Source organism: Drosophila virilis, chromosome 2 (assembly GCF_030788295.1).
Source record: "Drosophila virilis strain 15010-1051.87 chromosome 2, Dvir_AGI_RSII-ME, whole genome shotgun sequence".
In the NCBI taxonomy this organism is placed as follows: Eukaryota; Metazoa; Arthropoda; class Insecta; order Diptera; family Drosophilidae; genus Drosophila; species Drosophila virilis.
In genome coordinates, this window is record NC_091544.1 from 12356946 (window position 1) to 12375164 (window position 18219).

The window sequence follows — 18219 nt, forward strand, 5'->3', positions numbered from 1 at the left end:
ATTATAGTTAATCGTGCTGGCTGTTGTTCACAAATTGATGCCTGACCTCGCCACGGTGTCTGTCTGTCAGTGAGTCAGAATTGATCGCACTGTGTCTGCTGCAACTGTGTCTGGGCGCTGCGTATCTATTGGATAAGTGCCACACTACGCAGATACTTCTAGATCGACCAGTTTCTTATACCCTTGCACGGGGCATTACAGTTTTGTCACACACAAGATGACCTTAATCAGTTTCAATAGTCGCTTAGATATAGACACAGTTGATATGTCAAATTCGAGCACTATATAATATAGATTACATGGGCTAACAAGCTCCTAACATAAAAGACAGACCTTTTTTTACATCGGAGTACTAAATCAAACAGCTGGCATAAAAATAATCGGTCGAAAAGAAGATTATTGTCGGCTTTCAAGATATCTGCATCAAACTCGACATATATACTTAGGTTTAATCATTTAAGCACTTCGACTTATTTAATTTTACTTTTACTTATTTAATTTTTATTATTTACTCAACGAGTTCTGCCAAAATATCTGGGAAACTCTATCAAATCGAACTACTCTATGTTAAAGCTATCATAGAAACAAGCAATCGGAAGTAAATACCTCTTAAAGAGTATTTAATATTCGTGTTGACAAAGATAGCAATTCTTTTCAGTTGTTTTTTCCCAGGCTACTGCCTTAACAACTGGCGTCTCAGCTGACTACGCATCATTTGCGGCGCTGGGAAAATGCCGCACTTTGCAGTTTTCTTTAGGTGGCATTGGGGTCTCCAGACCAAGGCGTGCCTAGTACACAATCTTTGCATGTTTAAAGTACGCCCATTGTTTGTTATGTTTGTTGCTATTGTTGTTGTTGTGGCTGGCTTCAATTCGATCAAAATTTCAGTGGGCTGCTCTCGGACTAATCGTTGGCGTGGCTCCTGCTCCGAATATGGGTAGGAGTCGTACTATGTGTCCAAGATAAATGCGTTGGCGTTCTGGGAAATTGCTAATGTACATGTTACAGTTGTCGTGCACTTTAACAGTAGTTTTGTCCCTCGGTTAAATACTCATTAGCCATTGCTGTATGTTGTTGCTATGGAAATGGACAAAGGCCCAGCCTAACCACTTATGTGCACTCGATTTGGTGTCAAATTCTGTGCGAGGCGTGAACGGGTTTATGTTTTTGTCATGTTTATGCCATGCACTGGGCATGCTCCAATGCAACGCCACGCACGGCATAGAGCATGCCCCAGAAAGAGAAGGTGCCTGGCATAGAGCATGCCCCTTAAGGAGAAGGAGCTGTATGCTTTGCCTAAGGTTCGATTGGAGAAACCTTCTGCTTATGGGGCATGCCCTATAGGGAGAAGCTGCTTTTTGCCTTGCCTAGAGTTCCACTTCCTAATCCTTGACATTTCATGTGCAGCTTTGCATTTAATATGCCATTTTATAGGTGTTTATTTGGCTTTTTGCATAATCGATTTTCTTTGACAGCGCTAAGGAATTTTAAAAATAATTTCAGGCAGACACCTTCTAACAATTATTTTTTATTTATTTATTAATTTATTATTTATCATTTTAAATCCTAATAATATAACCAAACTATAGACATAAGCATATATATGCTTTAGAAACACCTGTGGCCTATTTTTAGAAAAGCATATTTACCTTTCAAAGTTATATTTAAATAGAATACCCTAGAGAATACCAGAAGATAAAATTTAAAAAAATATATTTCGACCCACATTTTATGTTTAGTTAATAATAGATTTTTGTTGATTTTTCTTAGAGGCGAATCTCTTCTTTTCCGACTTTGCAGAGATCTACCTGATAATAAATACGTCTTCAAAATTTTATTATCCGCGCATTATTATTCAACAGAAATCTTGAATAATTTGATTATTTTATGCCTATAGTACATGTGTTAGCCATTTTATGGTTACAGGGTATAAAAAATTTGATTGTCCAGCACTTACCCAATGACATATTGATAATTGCCACAAAGTCTTGCCCAATGTATCGATTGTTTAGTCTGCCATTTGGGGAGCTATAGAGAGCTCAGCTGGGCTCAGTGGAGCTCAGTGTGGTTCAGTTCAGTTCAGGGGCTTTGCACTTGTTCTGGCCCGTTAAGGTGCTTCCGGCGGATATGGCCAGTCAAAGTTTTGTACACACACAATTGGAAACCTGCAAAACATAGAAAATAGAAAAGCATAGCAATTATTAAAATGTTAATTAATTATGCGCATGGTAAGGCAGCAACATTGCAACAACAACGATAAATATTATAGCATGCGGGGAAGAGAAAAATTAAAACTAAAGTATAAAACAGGCAACTGGCAGGTTGAACTTGTGCCTAACGGTTGTATGGCTGCATACAAAATAGAAAACTCGACAATTTCTAACGGAAGCAAAATGTTTTTCCCAACATTTTCAGTTAACACACAAGTTTCCAACGCAAACACGGATATTGTGGCCGGAAACGTTGCATCGCGCTTGAAAGGGGCAAATAAAAGCGTCCCAAAAATATTTTTTATGCCATAGGGCCTATAGTTTGTCTATATATATGCATATATATGTCTATCTCCACCTATTTACATTTTTATAACTTTGCTGCCTCAGCTGGAATGCCTGCTCGAAGCGCAGCCCCAGTTTTAAACGTTGGACAACAATTGGCCGCAGAAACCGCAATTAGTACATAAAACTAATAAGTACAAAGCAATAAAAAATATATATATATTTTTTTTTATTATCGTAAGTATTGTATTTGTCTATAGTTGGCGCATGGCTGCCCGGTTTGGCGCCTGGCCCCCCCCTCATCCTCCGGCCCACCGCCAAGACTCTGTCGAAATGCTTGGAATATTTTTATTGGCATATTTCGTTGATTTCTTTTATAAGTCAATTAATATTCGCGCCGCATAAGTAACCGCAAAGTGATTCTGATTCTTATTTGGTGGCACTGGCGAACGATTCGTCGATTTGGCAATCGTACGGCATCCACATATCAACACCTATCAATTCTGTAGAGATCGGTATATTGGGTGCTGGCTTTGAGGAGCTTCTCAACATCGAATTCTGTATGCTTGTGCGTATTTGAATTTGTGTCGAAACCTTGATGAAATAGGCTTTGATTTTATTTGATGCACATCAGAAAAAATTCTTTTTGTTTTTCGAATTTTTTGTTTCATTTCTACATTTTTGGGTATTACTGAGCGCTTTCGTTGGTTTCATAAATTTAAATCAACAATGATTGATTTATTTGCTTTCATAGTAAATCATTTTCAGTTATGCGCAACATTTTTTCAGAACTTTTCATACCTGCACATAAAACCAAAATGTGCATAGTATAACATTTTCTGGAATTTATGCTGAATTCGGCGAGAACGAAACAACAATCAGAATTCATATTGTTTACAGCATTGTAACCCAATTTTCAAAATAAGTACATTTTGTTTATAGAATTCGAGAAAAGTTCTTTATGTTTGTGGTATTGTTACTATTTCAATGTTTACAGAAAGTTAACTAAATTTAGAAAGATGTCGAAGGATGGGGTTTTTTTCCACCCTGAACACTCAACGAATGACATTGAAAGTGTTTAAGAAATGTTTTTGATTTGCAATAAAAATTATTATTAAGTAAATAAGTCATTAAAGGCGCTCATAAAAAATAAGCTCTTAAATGTTTTAACCCTCGCTCGCGCTCTCTCTCTCTCTCTGTCTTTCTCTCTCTCTCTCTCTGTCTCCCCTCTCTCTCTCTCTCATCTTCTGTGAGGGCACTGAGAAAAGCAATTAAGTCGAGCGATTTAGCAAGACAGCCGGCACAGCGTTCGTTTAAGACGATTATTTCATTTAAGATGGTGACATTCATTTGCATATCAATGTGCCCGTGGTAAGGGTATCTACGAGCATATGTGCCTGTACGTGGTCTTGGCATTTTATTGCACTCATAGCTGAATACAAAGCCTTAGTCCTTATAACCTAACGCTTCTCAACACTAGTTAAGCTATATATTATTAGTCCTAGCTTATAACGTACCGCTTTTCAACACTGCACACGCATAGCTGGTCACAAAGCCTGAGGCTTTGTAACCAAAAGCTTCTCAACACTACATTCGCATAATGTTTTTAATCGTAGCTTATAACCTAACGATTTTCAACACTGGATACTCATAGCTGTGCAGGCAGCCTTAGGCCTTACAGTCTAACGCCTTTCATCACTTCATACACATAATATTATAATCTAGCGCTTCTCAAAACTTAGTATTATTCCAAAGCTTCTCAACACTGAGTACTCATAGCTGTGCAGAAAGTTTTGAAAGCACGTTCAAGCTTTGTTATGAAATGAGTAAACAGCTTTAAAGCAAAGCTCGATTTAAAAGCGAAAGTTACTCGATCTGGTCTGATCTGCCATATGGAATCCCAAAATGCGCCAAAAATAAACCAATGTCAATGGCCCTTTTGGCACTTCTTGAACTGGGTACGGGTATACTTTGGTCGTGTATTTTTATTATATTTGCATGTGTGTTGTTTTGTATACATATCGCTCAGTGTGTGTGTGTATGTGCGTGTGTGTGTGTGTTTTTTTTTTTCGGTTTGATTGCTACGATTTTCATTACGGTTTACCGGAAATTCCAATTTAGGTAAATGCGCCGTTGACTGCAACAACAGCAACTGAAACAGGCACAGCCGCCGGCACGAAACGGGATTAATGTATACCCCTGGCGACAGCGACAGCGACAAGATCAAGTGGAGCATGCAGGCCCTGCAGACAATTGACATGCGGGGTATGGGGCATAAGAATTCAGTGTAATGGAGGCTTGTCCAAAAAATAAACTTAAAAAAAAAAAAAATACCCCCAGACTCTGCCCGTTAAACGCCAAAAACTCTGCCGTTTAGCGAGCACTGTGATATATAGACATGTCTGGCGCACCTGACATTCTAGAATTTTTCAAGAGTGTGTGCAGAGTGGAAGGCTGAACCAGACATATGTACGTCTGCAAAAGCTTATTTAGTTGCCAAAAAAAAACATTGTTTTACTAATTGCTGTAAACAAATTGCCAAAAAGAAATGTGAAGAATTCGTATTAAAAGGAAATCTGGTTTATTTAAATGAAGCTGATTAATTTATCAGAATCTTATATATATAGAAAAAAAAATAAAAATAAAATAAAATTGTTAAATAGAAGGCAAAAGCAATAAAGTTAGAACATCTTCGGCTCGCCGAAGATTTAATACCCTTTTGTGAAAATATTGCAGCACGAAAATGCTGAAAATGCTTAATCCATCGATCTTTCCTATATCAGCTATATGATATAGAGCTCTGATGTTGTTAAGATTTTGCATATAAATGAGGCTCATAATGGAACTAATAAGTCTCGAGTTTTGTCAACTTACCTTAATATAAAAAAGGTTTCCATATCAAAACCAACTTTTTGTCCGATCGTTCCTTAAACAACTACATATATGATATATTAGTCTCATGTTGATTAGATTTTGCAAACATGTAAAATAAATTCCTATAAAAGCTATTTGAGATAGTTGTCCGATATTGATAAGATTTTGCAAATAAGCAGCGAGCATAGTGAAACTTATAAGTGCATAGTTTAGTTACGATATCTTGAAAATCAAATATGTTTTTCAAACAAGAACCTACTATGGCAGCTATATGAAACAGTTGTCCGATCAGGGCGGATCCTATATATTCAATAAGATAGCTTTAAAACGGACAGATCGACTTGGCTATATCAATTGTTGATGCTGATCTAGAAATCTAGATATCTATAATTCTTAAGCTGATCAGACATAACAAGAATAATTTGAAATTCAGATCTAGAAATCTAGATCATCAGCTTAAGAATTATAGTGTATTAAAAACTTTGGTTAAGTTTATTGCACAACAAATACTTATACACAGGCCGCATCAATTCATCCGTGTGGTCCCCCGCATTTATTTCATCTAGACCAGCATTCTGTGTAATCGGCTATAAAGCACGTAAAAATCGCATTCGGCCTGCAGTTACATGTGCCTAAAATGCATTCAAAGCGATTCACGTAAAAAATATACGATTTCGATGCGATTTACATGATCGTATTGTAGCACAGACACGCACACGAGCGCGCGCGCATACACGCACAGTCACAAGAAAATGTTTCGAAATCGAACGGTAATAAAATCAAATAAATCAATTGAAGCGTTTTCGAATTTGTCAAACGGCCAATAAAGATTATTGAAAATAAAATACTGAAATCGCGCCACGTTCGAAACGCATTTGCCGCTCGCTTCGGCGTTGCCAATAAAATTTATAAAAAATATGCTCAATAAAAACACGCGAGAGTCAACTAAAGTGCGCCGTAACAAAAAAAAAAAAATAATAAATAAATAAATAAAAAAAACAAAAAAGAGATTCGTATGTAAACAATTAATATAATTTGCACAAAATAGCTCAAATAGAATGTCAAAGAGCGCGACTAAAGAGAGCGCCAAACTATGGCAAAGAGAGAGGTAGAGAGCGCGCAGCTGTTGTTAATTTATTTATATAATAAAAAGCACAAATTGTTTTTAAATGAATTTGTGTGAGCATGCGAATATTTTTATTTAGGCAAACTAGAGCAGCACTGTGAGAGAGCGAAAGAGAGCGAGAGAGCGCCCAGTACAGGACAGAGTAGAAGGCGCGAACTAGTTATAAAATGTAGCACAGCAAACAGCTGATTGTCACTGGAAACAGAGCGAGTGAGTGCGAGAGAGAGAGAGAGAGAGAGAGAGAGAGAGAGGGAGTGCGAGAGCGTTAGTGAAGACACGTTCGAACAGCTGCCCAGTAGACAACACGCATACGCAATGTTGTACAGCGCTCAATTTTCGCCCACTTGCAACAATTTGTTTGGTGAGTTTTCATTTCATTTAAAATATAATTAATCACGCCTGAATTTTTATTTCTTGTTTCGTGAGAATTTTGTCTGCTGTCTGCCATTTTGATCGATTTTCAGAATGACATTATTTTCGCTTTTAGAAACGTTTCTGTGTCTTTTCTTATTTCTGCTTCTGTTTGTGCGAATTTCGCTGCTAAATGCCGCTGCTCAGTTTGACTGACGTTCGTGTCAGCCTTATGACTTTCACATGCTTTTCCGCTTATCGCGATCGTCGAATGACTGAAATTTACGTTTTCAGTCGTTTTTGTGCCAAACGAGAAAAAATGTATATACATATGTATATGCATATGTTTTATGTGGGTGCCACCAGAGTGGCTCACAGTAGCCACACGCACGTTTTACGTTGCGCCCACCGATCTTCACAAATACACAAACAGTTGCTGACAGGCGCATAAAAACATCAATGAGATCGTCAACAACAACAACAACAACAACAACAATGCAATTGCCTCGATGTTGGCAATGTCTATGCAAATGGCCAACAATTAAAATTTAGTTCAATTGTTGTCATTGTCACAATTTTGTCAGCGTCTCGTCACTCGCAACTTGTTGAATTTGCTCAAAGTGGGTTTCTAGTCTTTCTGTTTTTATGGGTTTCTCGACATTTTTAGCAAATCAAGTCGTTTGCCAAATTCCAGTGACAATTATTTGATTTTTACTAGAAAGAAAACTAAGAAAATGTATTTAAAGGGGAGTAGATAATAAGTCATTTTCTTTTGCTCTATTGAAATTTTGTACAGGGTTTGATCATTTGTGCGATTTCTTACTTTTAACATAGCCAACATATTTATTTTCAGTGCATAAAGCATACCACGTGCTGCTCTCTGTTGGCTATCAAACACCTGATTAAATATTCTTTGGTACCAGCAAATACGAAAAATCTGTTTCTTTGTTTCGACGCCTATTTGATACAATAAAGTCAAAACATGTTGGCCAACTTGTGTCAGTCGTTATCTGTAAACTCTCAAAATGGGCTGTGTCAAAGTTCTGATATTGTTGACGGCGATAATATATTGCCTGCGACATCAGGTTGCTGCTGTCACTTGTGATGTGGCACCGCTGGATCCTAATTGTGTTAGCTGCATCCTCAATCCCACAAATACAGAGTGCATTACAAGCACAACAACAGCAACAACAACAGCTGCAACTGTGATAAGCACCACCAAGAAGTCGCGACGCCGCCGAATTAGAACATTATTGTCGAGCTTTTTTCAAAGGATTCAGCAAAGATTCCAACAAATTAAAAATAAATTGAATCCCATAATTCCTTAAATATATAAAAATGCAATTTTATTACTTTTTACTATTTTTTTTTTTTTTTTGTACTCTTAAGCTGTTTTTCGTCTTACCCGAATCGCATAGAAAGGCGATTCGGGTTCAAATAAAGCTGCAAATGTGAATGAGAATGGTTAAGGTTAAGTGTGTAGAATATTGACTAACTTAAAAGGTACAGCTTACAATATACACATTGGCTGTAATAAGATTATCACGTGGTGCAGTCTATTGGCTATCGAACACCTGAATAATGTTAGTTCATTTATATTATGTATAGGAAAATCTGTTTCTTTGTCTTTCAACCCTTCTGAAAGCCATAAATTCTTAAGCGTTGGCTAACTTGGGTCAGTCGTTCAAAGTGAGCCCTTAAAATGAGATGTGCAAAAGTGCTCATCTTGCTGGTTGCCATTTTCTATTGTCTGCCGTATGATGTTACGGGTGTAACCTGCGACTTGGCACCATTGGAGCCAAGCTGCGTCAACTGTGTCCTGGATCCCGGAAATGCACAATGCATTACAAAAACTCAGAGTAGCTCTACCAAAAAACCCAGACGCCGTAGATTGCGTATCATTACCGATATTTATAATGGAGTTAGGGACGGGGTACAAGGTGTTATAAGACCAATTCGATGTTTATTTTCTCGAAGATGTAGAAGAAGACTTAGAGTAACCCAAACTAATTGAATATACCATTGCGATCTACTATCGATTAAATGCAGAAGTTAATAAAACGAATTGCCTGACCTATATGCAATAATTTGTATAGTATTTAGATTTATGTTACTTCCCAATATTTGAGCATGGCATGTCAATCGCCTCCCACACGTTCTCTAACATTTCAGCTAACATGCCATAAAAACTGCAGCTCTATAAATAGACAAATGGTGGATCGTAAATTCCAATCCCCATAGCTGACTTTTACCTGGCTAAGAAGCGTGTGCCGCGATCGTTAACCATAAAATGTGTTGAGCATGCGCAAAATTCAATCAATACCAAATACCAGCAGCCAAAACAAAAAATTCATCCAAGAAAATACAAACAAACCACAACAACAACAACAACAACAATAATGAGCACATCGAATAACAATAACAACATTGTTCCAGCCTTCCAGTGTGTTTGTGTGGGCTCGTGCGTGTGTGCAAGAGCGAGAGCGAGAGCGAGAGCGCGAGATCGTGATTATGTGTGCGTGCGTGGTATATTAATTAAAGTTTGCGCTTAGTTTGATTTCTTCCCTTGGAGGAATATGCACACACAACAAGTGTTTTGCGTTGTAAAAACAAGCGAGCGTAGCCCCAAAACAAAACAGAATCATATAAAGCAGCGAAAAACGATGAAATTCAAATTCGAATTAAACGCATTCCAGAGAAGGGCAACAACGACCCAAACCGAACCGAACGCGTAGGCATGCAAAACGCGTAGCCGAAAGCGAGATCAGCACCAAGATTAAAAGAAGCAAAACAGGGAGGAGGATAGTAAAATGTGCGCGCGTGTGTGTGTGTGTGTGCATTACATAAATGGCTGCCTGCAAATATGTGCATACATACACAAACATATGTATGCAAATACGCGCGCACACACACACACACACATATTTGCCAGAGCAGTCGGCGCCCTCTTTGCAGTTAAGACACGCATCTTGCATATTTCGCCTTGATGTTGATCGACAGTTTGACATTTTATGTCGTCGCCGCCTGTCAAAGGATGGCGGTTATTTTTTTGTTTTTTTTTTTTTATTTTTGGTATTGTTGTTTTTCATTCGCTTACGTTTGTTTATATTTTAGCTCTAACGTGGTACTTACTAGGCAAAAACAACGACAGCAACAGGTCGATCAGCGCTAGATGGCGCTGCAGCGTTGTAACAACGTTATTTCTATGTATGTATGTATATGCACACGTAACGGTAACACATAAAGACGTAAATCAAAATAGAACCACGAACGCGCTGCTACTCGACATTTTCCAAATATTCAGAACGCGCACGTCGCTTGCGGGCCGCCGCCAAACGGTTCCACGGCAAAACGAAAATTAAATAGTCGCTTGGTTGGCGCTGCCCCAGAGCCCCACAGCAAAACAAAACGCACACAGAGCAATAAAAATAAAAGCAGAGCAAAGGCAGAGGCAGTGGCAGTGGCAGAGGCAAAGGCAACGGGCAAAGCCGCAGGCAAAGGCGAGTGGAGCAAAAAAAGTTTGGCGCTGTTTGGGCGAAGCGCGTTGCTCGCCATTTGCATTGCTCTTTAGCTGAAAGAGCAAAGCTAATGGCGAAAGAGAAACGCGACTGTGTGAGTATATGTAAAATGCATACATATATGTATATGTGTATGTGTATATACAGCTGTGATCGTAGGCAAATCATCTATGTATGTATGTACATGAAATCTTCCGAGAAATGCCAATAATCGAATTATTGTAATACGCGAAATGTATTGTATGTACGTGAAATCATTCGAGAAATGCCAATACAGCTTAAAATTTGTTTTAAGCTCTGGGCAAATTTGCTCTGTTGATAACAGTCCAAACGCAAAAAAAAACTGTTTAAAATTCGGAACTTGGCAACCGTTATCTATATTTTTTGCTTGCGGTATTAGGGCAACAACAAATTCCAGCACTATGTGTACTAAATCCTTAAAATTAGAAATGCCAGCTGGTTTACAGCTAACAATTGGCTAGGTTATAATTTCCCGTTCGAATTTCATATAAGCAAGTCCTATTAGATAATAAAATAAAATTGGATAATAAACTTCGGTATACTCGTAAGCTTGACTAAATTTTTATTTGAGCAGGTGTGAATAATATTTTTTTGTTTGGCGTGGGTTTATACATTTGTATACGTTTAAATATTTACAGAACGTAACGGATAAATGTGACGTATTCATTCAGTTTAACAGCACTAAAACATAAAGACGTTTGCAGCACTAGAGATGTAGTTGTAATATTGAAGCAACCTGTTATAAAGTTTAAAATATTGCGACTGTGATTTTCCTCCAGCAGAAAGCGACCGGCAACTGTAAGGTACTTTAAAATCTGTTAAATTCAAATTTGTTGACTGTCCACCGTATTTCTCTTTAGCTTTTTAATTGGTTATCAAAACAATTTACACAACATTTTATTTTATATTTTAATAATTAATTATTTTCAACAAAATCATGCAACTTGTGTCACTTACTTTTCCAAGAAAAACCTAATGCTCGATGTTAATAACAGCTCATTTAAATGTTAAGCCCCTTTCATTGTGTGAGTGTTGTCTAACAGACCTTACACGTATGCGCACACACGCCTGAAAGGCGCAGCAACAGCTGTGAGTTGAGGAGGAAAAAAAAACGATGTGTGTGATTTTGCTGCGGAATTCTTTTAGTTCGTGCATATTTTGAGTTTGGAAAACAATTTTTTGCATTTAAAAACAGGCGGCGTACAGTTAAAGAATGACATCTGTGTAAAGTTGAAATTAAAGGTAAATGTTAGCAGGTGCGGCTATTGTTTCGCCAGTTTTTAGTTGAAAATCAAATGAAATTAATAAAATGAGAATTTTTGGGCGTGATGTAATCGCGTGAGTGTGAGTGCCACGACTGCGCCACCTATTGTCTTATTATAGTCATATATGCGTATGTTATACATGTATGTGCAAAATAGAGCTCGGGTTGCCGGTGCGGTTTGTTTATTATTGTATTTTGACTTGAGGTTATGTGCAACAGTCTGGAATATAAATAAAACACAGACTTATAATTGGAAAAAAAAATCTTATGAGACGACGACTTGGCCATTCAGCAACATTAAATTGGAAACGATGCGCGCGACACATGCGTGTGAGCGGGATGCCTAGTGTGTGCTACCTGGAAGCGAGCGCCGGGTTGCCAGCGCTATTAAATGTGCAGTTCCATAATATAACAATATTACTTACCGGTGTACAATCAAATAAAATGAGTAGCTAAATGTGCGCTGAAGATAACTAGTTTCGAAAATTTGTGAATTCCATATTAAATCGTTTGTTTTGAATGGCCAATTATACTTTTATTTAAAAACTGTTATCTGTCTGGCAACGCTATTTTGCTCTCTCACTCTCCCACGGTCTTTTTGCCAGAGCACATGTGCTCCAGAGACAATTGTTGCTCAAGCTTGAGATCTGTAAATTATTATTATTTGCCCGAGAAGTTTGCAATAACAACAATTCGCTTGCAGAGCAAAAGCAACGGGGCAGTTGAGTTATGAACAATCAGGACTATGGCGGCATCCAATGGATACAGCAGCACGCATCTGCGGTTGATTCCGAAACAGATATGCTGGAAAACGGCGCTGCTGACAGCGAGGTGACTGCCGCCTATTTGGTAAATGGCAATGCAACGGACGAGGATCTTGACCATATGGCGGCCGAAAATCTTATCTTCATGGCACGCGATGGTCAGCTAAGCGAAATCATAGCCGCCAACGAAGCCGGCGGCGGAACTGTATTAATCACGGACAGCGGCACCGTTGCCTATGCCGAGTCATTTGATGATGATGCACAGGTGGTCACCGAGGAGATCATTACCGATGATTGGGTGCAGCATCAGGGTGCCGAGCGGTAAGTACTTATTGATTATTACCTACAGAACGACGGTTCCATAATGTGTTCGTTTTATTTTTGCAGTGTGGAAATCGCCGCGGAGCAAATAGCGGGCAACAATAGCTCGCAGGAGCTGCTGGACATGGAGCAGGATGAGTATACGGCACTGCGCCCCTATCCCTGCGACTTTTGTAGCCGACGCTTTCGCAAAAAGGGCAGCCTCAATACTCACATGCTGGCGCACCAAAACGATCGCCCACATCTATGTAAATTGTGCGGCGCACGTTTTTCCAGGCGCGCCGAGCTCATCAGTCACTTTAAGGCGCATGCCGAGGCACAGGTTGCGGCAGATGAGGCGGCTGCAATTAAATTTGAGCCGCAGCAACAGCAACGCCAAGCGGATGATCAATATTACGAACAGGATTGGCCTTTGTACCAGGAACAGGAAGAGGAACAGGTACAAGACCAGATGCAGCAAATGGAGCAGGAGCAGCTTGTGGAGCCGCAGGCCAGCTATCCAGCGGTTAGCGCTGTGTCCGCACCAACAGCCACGCGCGGTCGCATTAGCCGCCTCAAGCCCAAAGAGGAGAGCACACAGTACATTGTGATTGCCGAGAAGCAGGCCACTGACGATTTGCGCCAGTACATGGATTGCGAGGAGCTGCCGCTGCAGCCGCAGCTCACTGGCAGCACGTCAATCGATGCATCGCATTCGACAGAGTGCCCAGACGAAACCGCCGCCGATGCGGCGCAGACACTACGCTTTCCGGTACTGGACGAGAGCAAGCCCTTTGTGTGCCAGCAGTGTGGACTCGCATTTGCCCGCGAAAAAGCGCTCGTCTCGCATATCAAGGTGAGCCTGGGTGAATATTTAACTGACTTCCATATGTAACTATCTGTCTGTCCCAGAATCATCGCGTGAACTCGCCCTTCGAATGCAATCAGTGTCAGGAGATGTTCTGGGATAATTACAGCCTGCAGGAACATCAGAAGACACATCAGTTCGAGGAGAGCAACTCGGAATATGATCCGGCTTCGGCGGGCGATGATAGCGCCAGCGAATCGGAGCCGGATCAGCTTTACGGTGACTTCTACTGCAGCGAGTGCGGCATTTCCTTTCACAGGCAGGACCTGCTGCGTCGTCATGCCAAGCAACAGCATAAGCTGACACCAGACACGGACGGCGGCGACGGCGCCGGAGAAGGTGACGGCGGCGGCGGCGGCGATGCTGATGCCGAAAATGCCAAAGACGCAGCACACTGTTGTCACACATGCGGCAAATCGTTTCCTAGCGCACTAGAGCTGCTCGCCCATGCCGAAGTCCATGCACGCTTCCCGCCATTCAAGTGAGTTGGACAGCCGCATGCAACTAGTTCCAATTTATGATTGCTTTTAACATTTGCAGATGCGTTCTGTGCGGTGTTAGCTTTTACGAGGAGCAGGCTATCAAGCGGCATTTGCACACGCGCCATCCGCACGAGCTGAAGCCCAACTCGTGCGTGCTTTGCGGTAAAGAGTGTCGCGATCGCAAGGCACTGATCAAGCACGCCTGGGATCACTCGCGCGAGAAGTGCCACTCGTGCTCCAAGTGCGGCAAGAACTTTCACAACAAGGCGCGCCTGAAGCGACACATGGCCTCGCATCGCGACAAGTCGGTGGTTTGCGAGGTGTGCCACGAGGAATTCCCCGATGGACGCACGCTTTCCAATCATCGCCATTCACATAGCACCACATCGCCGGGCAAGCTGTTCCCCTGCCACGAGTGCGGCAAGACCTTTGGCTCGCGCAGCTCACAGCAGATACATGTCCGCATCCACACCGGCGAACGGCCATATGGCTGTCGCTACTGCTGGAAGGCGTTTGCCGATGGCGGTACGCTGCGCAAGCACGAACGCATTCACACCGGCGAGAAGCCCTATGCCTGTTCCGTGTGTCCGCGTGCCTTCAATCAGCGCGTTGTGCTGCGCGAGCACATACGATCCCATCACTCGGGTCTGGATGCGGTACGCGGCACCTATCATTGCACCGTCTGCTCGGCCGATTTGTCCTCATCCAATGAGCTAATACAGCATCTCATCCAGCACAGCGATACGAACACCGCCAAACAGCGACAGCCAATTGTGAGTAGCATTCGATAGCCAGAGTGCTCTAGAAAATTGAGTGAAATTTATTGATTTTTTCAGACTGGTCCGCGTAAGTATAAGCGACGCAGGAAACTACAGCCACACGAGATTGCCCACATGCGTGCGGGCAACAAGGATGGCGAAGAGTATGCCAGCGATATGGAACTATGTGACTTTGATGTTGAGAACGTGGATGATCTCCTGGACAGGACGGAGCCATTGCCAACCACCAAAAAGGAGAAGCGCAAGCGAGCAGCTACAAATCAAGCTAAGGCCGTGACAAATGGCGCCGCACACAATAGTTCCAGTTCTGCCAAATCCGCCAATAGCAGCTCGGAACGTTTGTGGGATGAGAAATTCCTGCCGGCAAACAGCAATGGCAATGTTGGGAACGCAGATGATGCCTACAAAAGCTTCTTTCAAATTGATTCGCTGGTGGTGGTAAATGATACCACTCTGCCGCCTGTAAGCTCATCCAGCAGCACACCAAGCGCCTCCAAGTCGCGACGCGGCGGCAAGCAGCCACCGACGCAAACGCAGGCCGAGAGCAGTGACAAGTCTGGAGGTGGAGCGGGAGCCACAGCATCAGCAACAATGGCAACAACAACAGCAGCAGCAGCTGCAACTGTCGAGGAGTCTGGCAAATCCAGCGTAGGCAACAGTCGCAGCAGCAGAAAGAAGTCTAGCAAGGCGGCCAAGAATACAGGCACAGCAGCTGCAACATCAAGCAGTTCACGTCCCCGCATGATACACACAGAAAAGGCACGTGTGCCGCCAGAGAATGCCAGCAAAAAGTCGCGTGGGCGCAGCTACATAACGCGCACCAGCACCAGCGAGAGCAGCCAGCTGGGCCTGGTCAAGTCGAGCGGCGTGGCCAGTTCGCGGATTGTCGATGACTACGAAATTATATCACCTGCCACACAGCCGCCAAATCAGATCAGCTCCAGTCCGCTGCACATCAAGCAGGAGCAGGAGCAGCAACAGCAGCGCGTCCAGCTCATGTACGATGACACCCATTTGCTGATCCATACGGCCATGTTGCGTGATAAGCCCTACGACAAGTTCAATCCGAGCATTGTCAATGATCTGGAGGAGATATTACGCAGTCCGCTCAAGCATGATCGGAATGCGCGCCTGCGTTTTACTAGCGAATCGTCGACAACGCCACAGTTTCTGCCCGAGGAGGAGCAGAACCTCATTAAAATTGAGCCCACGTCGCCGGATCTGCGCGAAATGGTGGAGAGCCAGCAACGTGTAACTGCCACAGGACACACAGCCACGCCCACATCATCATCATCATCCTCATCGGCGGCGCGCACATCGCGCCATCTGCGACAGATCACTGCCAACTCGGCCACCCGCTCGGCAGCCAAGCGGCACATGGACAAAAGTTCTTCGGCATTCAGCGCCAAGAAATCGACAACATCCTCGCCCGTTGCAGTCAGTAAGCCAGCCGGCAATTCGTACCTTAGCTATGGCGTGGACTCGTACAATGTGAATGTGGTGGCCAGTGCCAACTCTTCGGATGTCAGTTCCGGTTTCTTTTCCATCTCCGAGGTGGTATCCGCGGCACATGCCGCCGACGCAGCGGCCAAGGCAGCTGCGGCCAGCAAAACGGAGCGTCGGACGCGCTGCTTTGAGTGTGAAATGTGTTCATCCATATTTCCGGATCGTGCCCAGCTGCTGGAGCACATGCATATACACATCTGAGGAGCCTGAAGATATGGAGAGGGATTTGTTATTGGAACTGTTTTGTAGCGTTTGTTAGTTCCAAAAAAAAAAAGGAAGATAAAACTAAAGGAAAACTAAAACTTAAAAAAAAAAAGAAAACAAATGTGGAACTACTTTGTAAGATTTGCTTAAGTTTCCCGCACGATGTATTGGAAGGGTGATTAGGAGTGGGGAGGGGCTATAAGGAAGGGGGGGGGGGGGGGTATAAATGTATTTTTTGGAAATATTTACCAAACAAGAATTTCAATTGCAAATTGAATAAATGTTACGCGGGATAAGTAGCATATAAATATATAATATATGCACATATAACTACGGTACTATAAAAAAAAAAAAAAAACAACGACAGATCGTTAATAAATGCGTTATTTAAATTGAATAGAGAGCTTAGCTTTAAGGCCTTTTAAATTTGTACCTCAATTTTGTTTTGAAGAATTCGTATGCTGAAGTAAATAAATCCAACTTGGTTATTTTTCTTTTCATTCAACAAGTTAATTACCTAAACGCATGTTGCTTGGCATTTCAAAAATGTACGCGCTGATAAACTTACCTGTAAAAAAAAAAACCGACCGTGTACCATAAATAGCAATCAATAGCTCATTTGTGAAATAACCTTTTTTTTTTTGAGAAAACGATCTATTAAGGCCAGATATCAGGTAGTTCGTTGTTTGTTGAACATGTTCGAGTTTGTTTCGGGCCGATTTCCATCAAGTGACAGTGGCCACTGTTTGTTTTTGATTTTATCGTCATGTTTATGAGTCAGCTCTTATATACAGACTAGCCGCTCTCAGAACGAGAGCGCGAGAGAGAGAGTGTGTGTGTGTGTGTGTGTGCCAATTTCCGCGCTCTCTTTGTGTTTTCACCCATACAAAGCAAGTCCAATGCCCAACCTGAACTGTACGAGCTCTTCCAGTGCTCAGTCATCGTCGAGTTTTCAAACAAAGCGATATTCAGGAATACTCGTTTTTATTTCTTTCTTTCGACGCGAAGGTCTTGGCTCGCTGCGCTGCTCAGTTCAGGTATTCCGAAGGGCTTCCATATAAAAGTACTTATACTTCTTGCTGCTTATCAATGCAGTTCATTTATAAATATTCCACAGACATGGCTGAACGAAACGATGCACCGCTTTGTGGTGGCGTATCGGCGGAGCTGCAAGGCGCTGATTTGGAGCAGGCCGTGGAGCTGTTGAATACCTCGCTGGCCAAAGTGGCTGCCACTGGCGATAAGCCCAGTTTTAAGTGAGTACACAAGCATTTAAGTACCGAATACTCTGTAAAAGTAAATGACATTTATTTGCATAGGGTTGTTAAGGTCAAGTCGGTGACATCGCAAGTGGTTGCCGGCAGACTTTATCATTACAAGCTGCAGCTGGCCCAGGGCGATGACATTAAAGAGAGCTATGTTAAGATCTGGACGCAGCCCTGGCTGCCGGAGAATAGCATCAATATAACCATCAAGTGCGAGGGCGATGACAACGTGATTGAGAGCACCTTTTAAAGATTTAAACAGCTGCTGCATGTTAAATACACATTAAGATCTAATATCGTTTTTAATTAATTGTATTCAAATAAAAACTAATGCCATAAGTACGCCCCATTTGTCTATAAATAGGCACTACGGCTGGCAGGCAATATCAGTTTCTATACAAA

The 18219-nt window shown here is 41.9% G+C and overlaps 4 protein-coding genes across 7 annotated transcripts in view; 3 read left to right on the forward strand and 1 right to left on the reverse strand.

The window, feature by feature from the left end:
• The window catches only part of stumps (DBB domain-containing protein stumps), a 39827-nt gene extending 29645 nt beyond the window's left edge, over positions 1-10182 (reverse strand). The window contains exons 1-2 of the mRNA XM_015172099.3: positions 9979-10182; positions 1958-2165 (exon numbers count right to left, since the gene is read on the reverse strand). Coding sequence (XP_015027585.1) covers positions 1958-1967 — 10 coding nt within the window. The 5' untranslated portion in view covers positions 1968-2165; positions 9979-10182. The remainder of the gene's footprint in view (positions 1-1957; positions 2166-9978) is intronic.
• The window catches only part of LOC6630941 (uncharacterized), a 58099-nt gene extending 41426 nt beyond the window's left edge, over positions 1-16673 (forward strand). Inside the window, exons 1-6 of one of the 3 annotated variants that reach the window (XM_032440296.2) lie at positions 11470-11627; positions 12353-12734; positions 12801-13569; positions 13626-14062; positions 14122-14836; positions 14900-16673. In XM_032440296.2, coding sequence (XP_032296187.1) covers positions 12379-12734; positions 12801-13569; positions 13626-14062; positions 14122-14836; positions 14900-16549 — 3927 coding nt within the window. In that variant the 5' untranslated portion in view covers positions 11470-11627; positions 12353-12378 and the 3' untranslated portion in view covers positions 16550-16673. Of the gene's footprint in view, positions 1-11469; positions 11628-12170; positions 12299-12352; positions 12735-12800; positions 13570-13625; positions 14063-14121; positions 14837-14899 lie in introns of those variants that run through there. The other 2 variants (XM_032440297.2, XM_032440298.2) reach the window with 2 other exon arrangements.
• LOC116652034 (uncharacterized) lies at positions 6734-8212 on the forward strand. Its single transcript, XM_032439741.2, has 2 exons — positions 6734-6856; positions 7700-8212. Exon 2 carries the CDS (start codon positions 7872-7874, stop codon positions 8172-8174), a length of 303 nt encoding a protein of 100 aa, XP_032295632.1. The 5' UTR covers positions 6734-6856; positions 7700-7871; the 3' UTR covers positions 8175-8212.
• A 770-nt stretch (positions 16674-17443) lies between the features above and the next one.
• LOC6630940 (cystatin-like protein) lies at positions 17444-18159 on the forward strand. 2 transcript variants are annotated; one of them, XM_032439954.2, is made up of 3 exons: positions 17444-17589; positions 17670-17808; positions 17872-18159. In XM_032439954.2, exons 2-3 carry the CDS (start codon positions 17672-17674, stop codon positions 18065-18067), a joined length of 333 nt encoding a protein of 110 aa, XP_032295845.1. In that variant the 5' UTR covers positions 17444-17589; positions 17670-17671; the 3' UTR covers positions 18068-18159. The 2 variants fall into 2 exon arrangements, with proteins under 2 accessions (XP_032295845.1, XP_002054042.1); XM_002054006.4 differs by having other exon boundaries at positions 17501-17615.
• Positions 18160-18219: the final 60 nt, after the last annotated feature.

Coding starts and splice junctions, on each gene's coding strand:
- LOC116652034 (XM_032439741.2), top strand. CDS start 7,872: ATGGGCTGTGTCAAAGTTCTGATATTGTTGACGGCGATAATATATTGC.
- LOC6630940 (XM_032439954.2), top strand. CDS start 17,672: ATGGCTGAACGAAACGATGCACCGCTTTGTGGTGGCGTATCGGCGGAG. Junction 17,809..17,871: donor GGCGATAAGCCCAGTTTTAA/GTGAGTACACAA, acceptor TTATTTGCATAG/GGTTGTTAAGGTCAAGTCGG.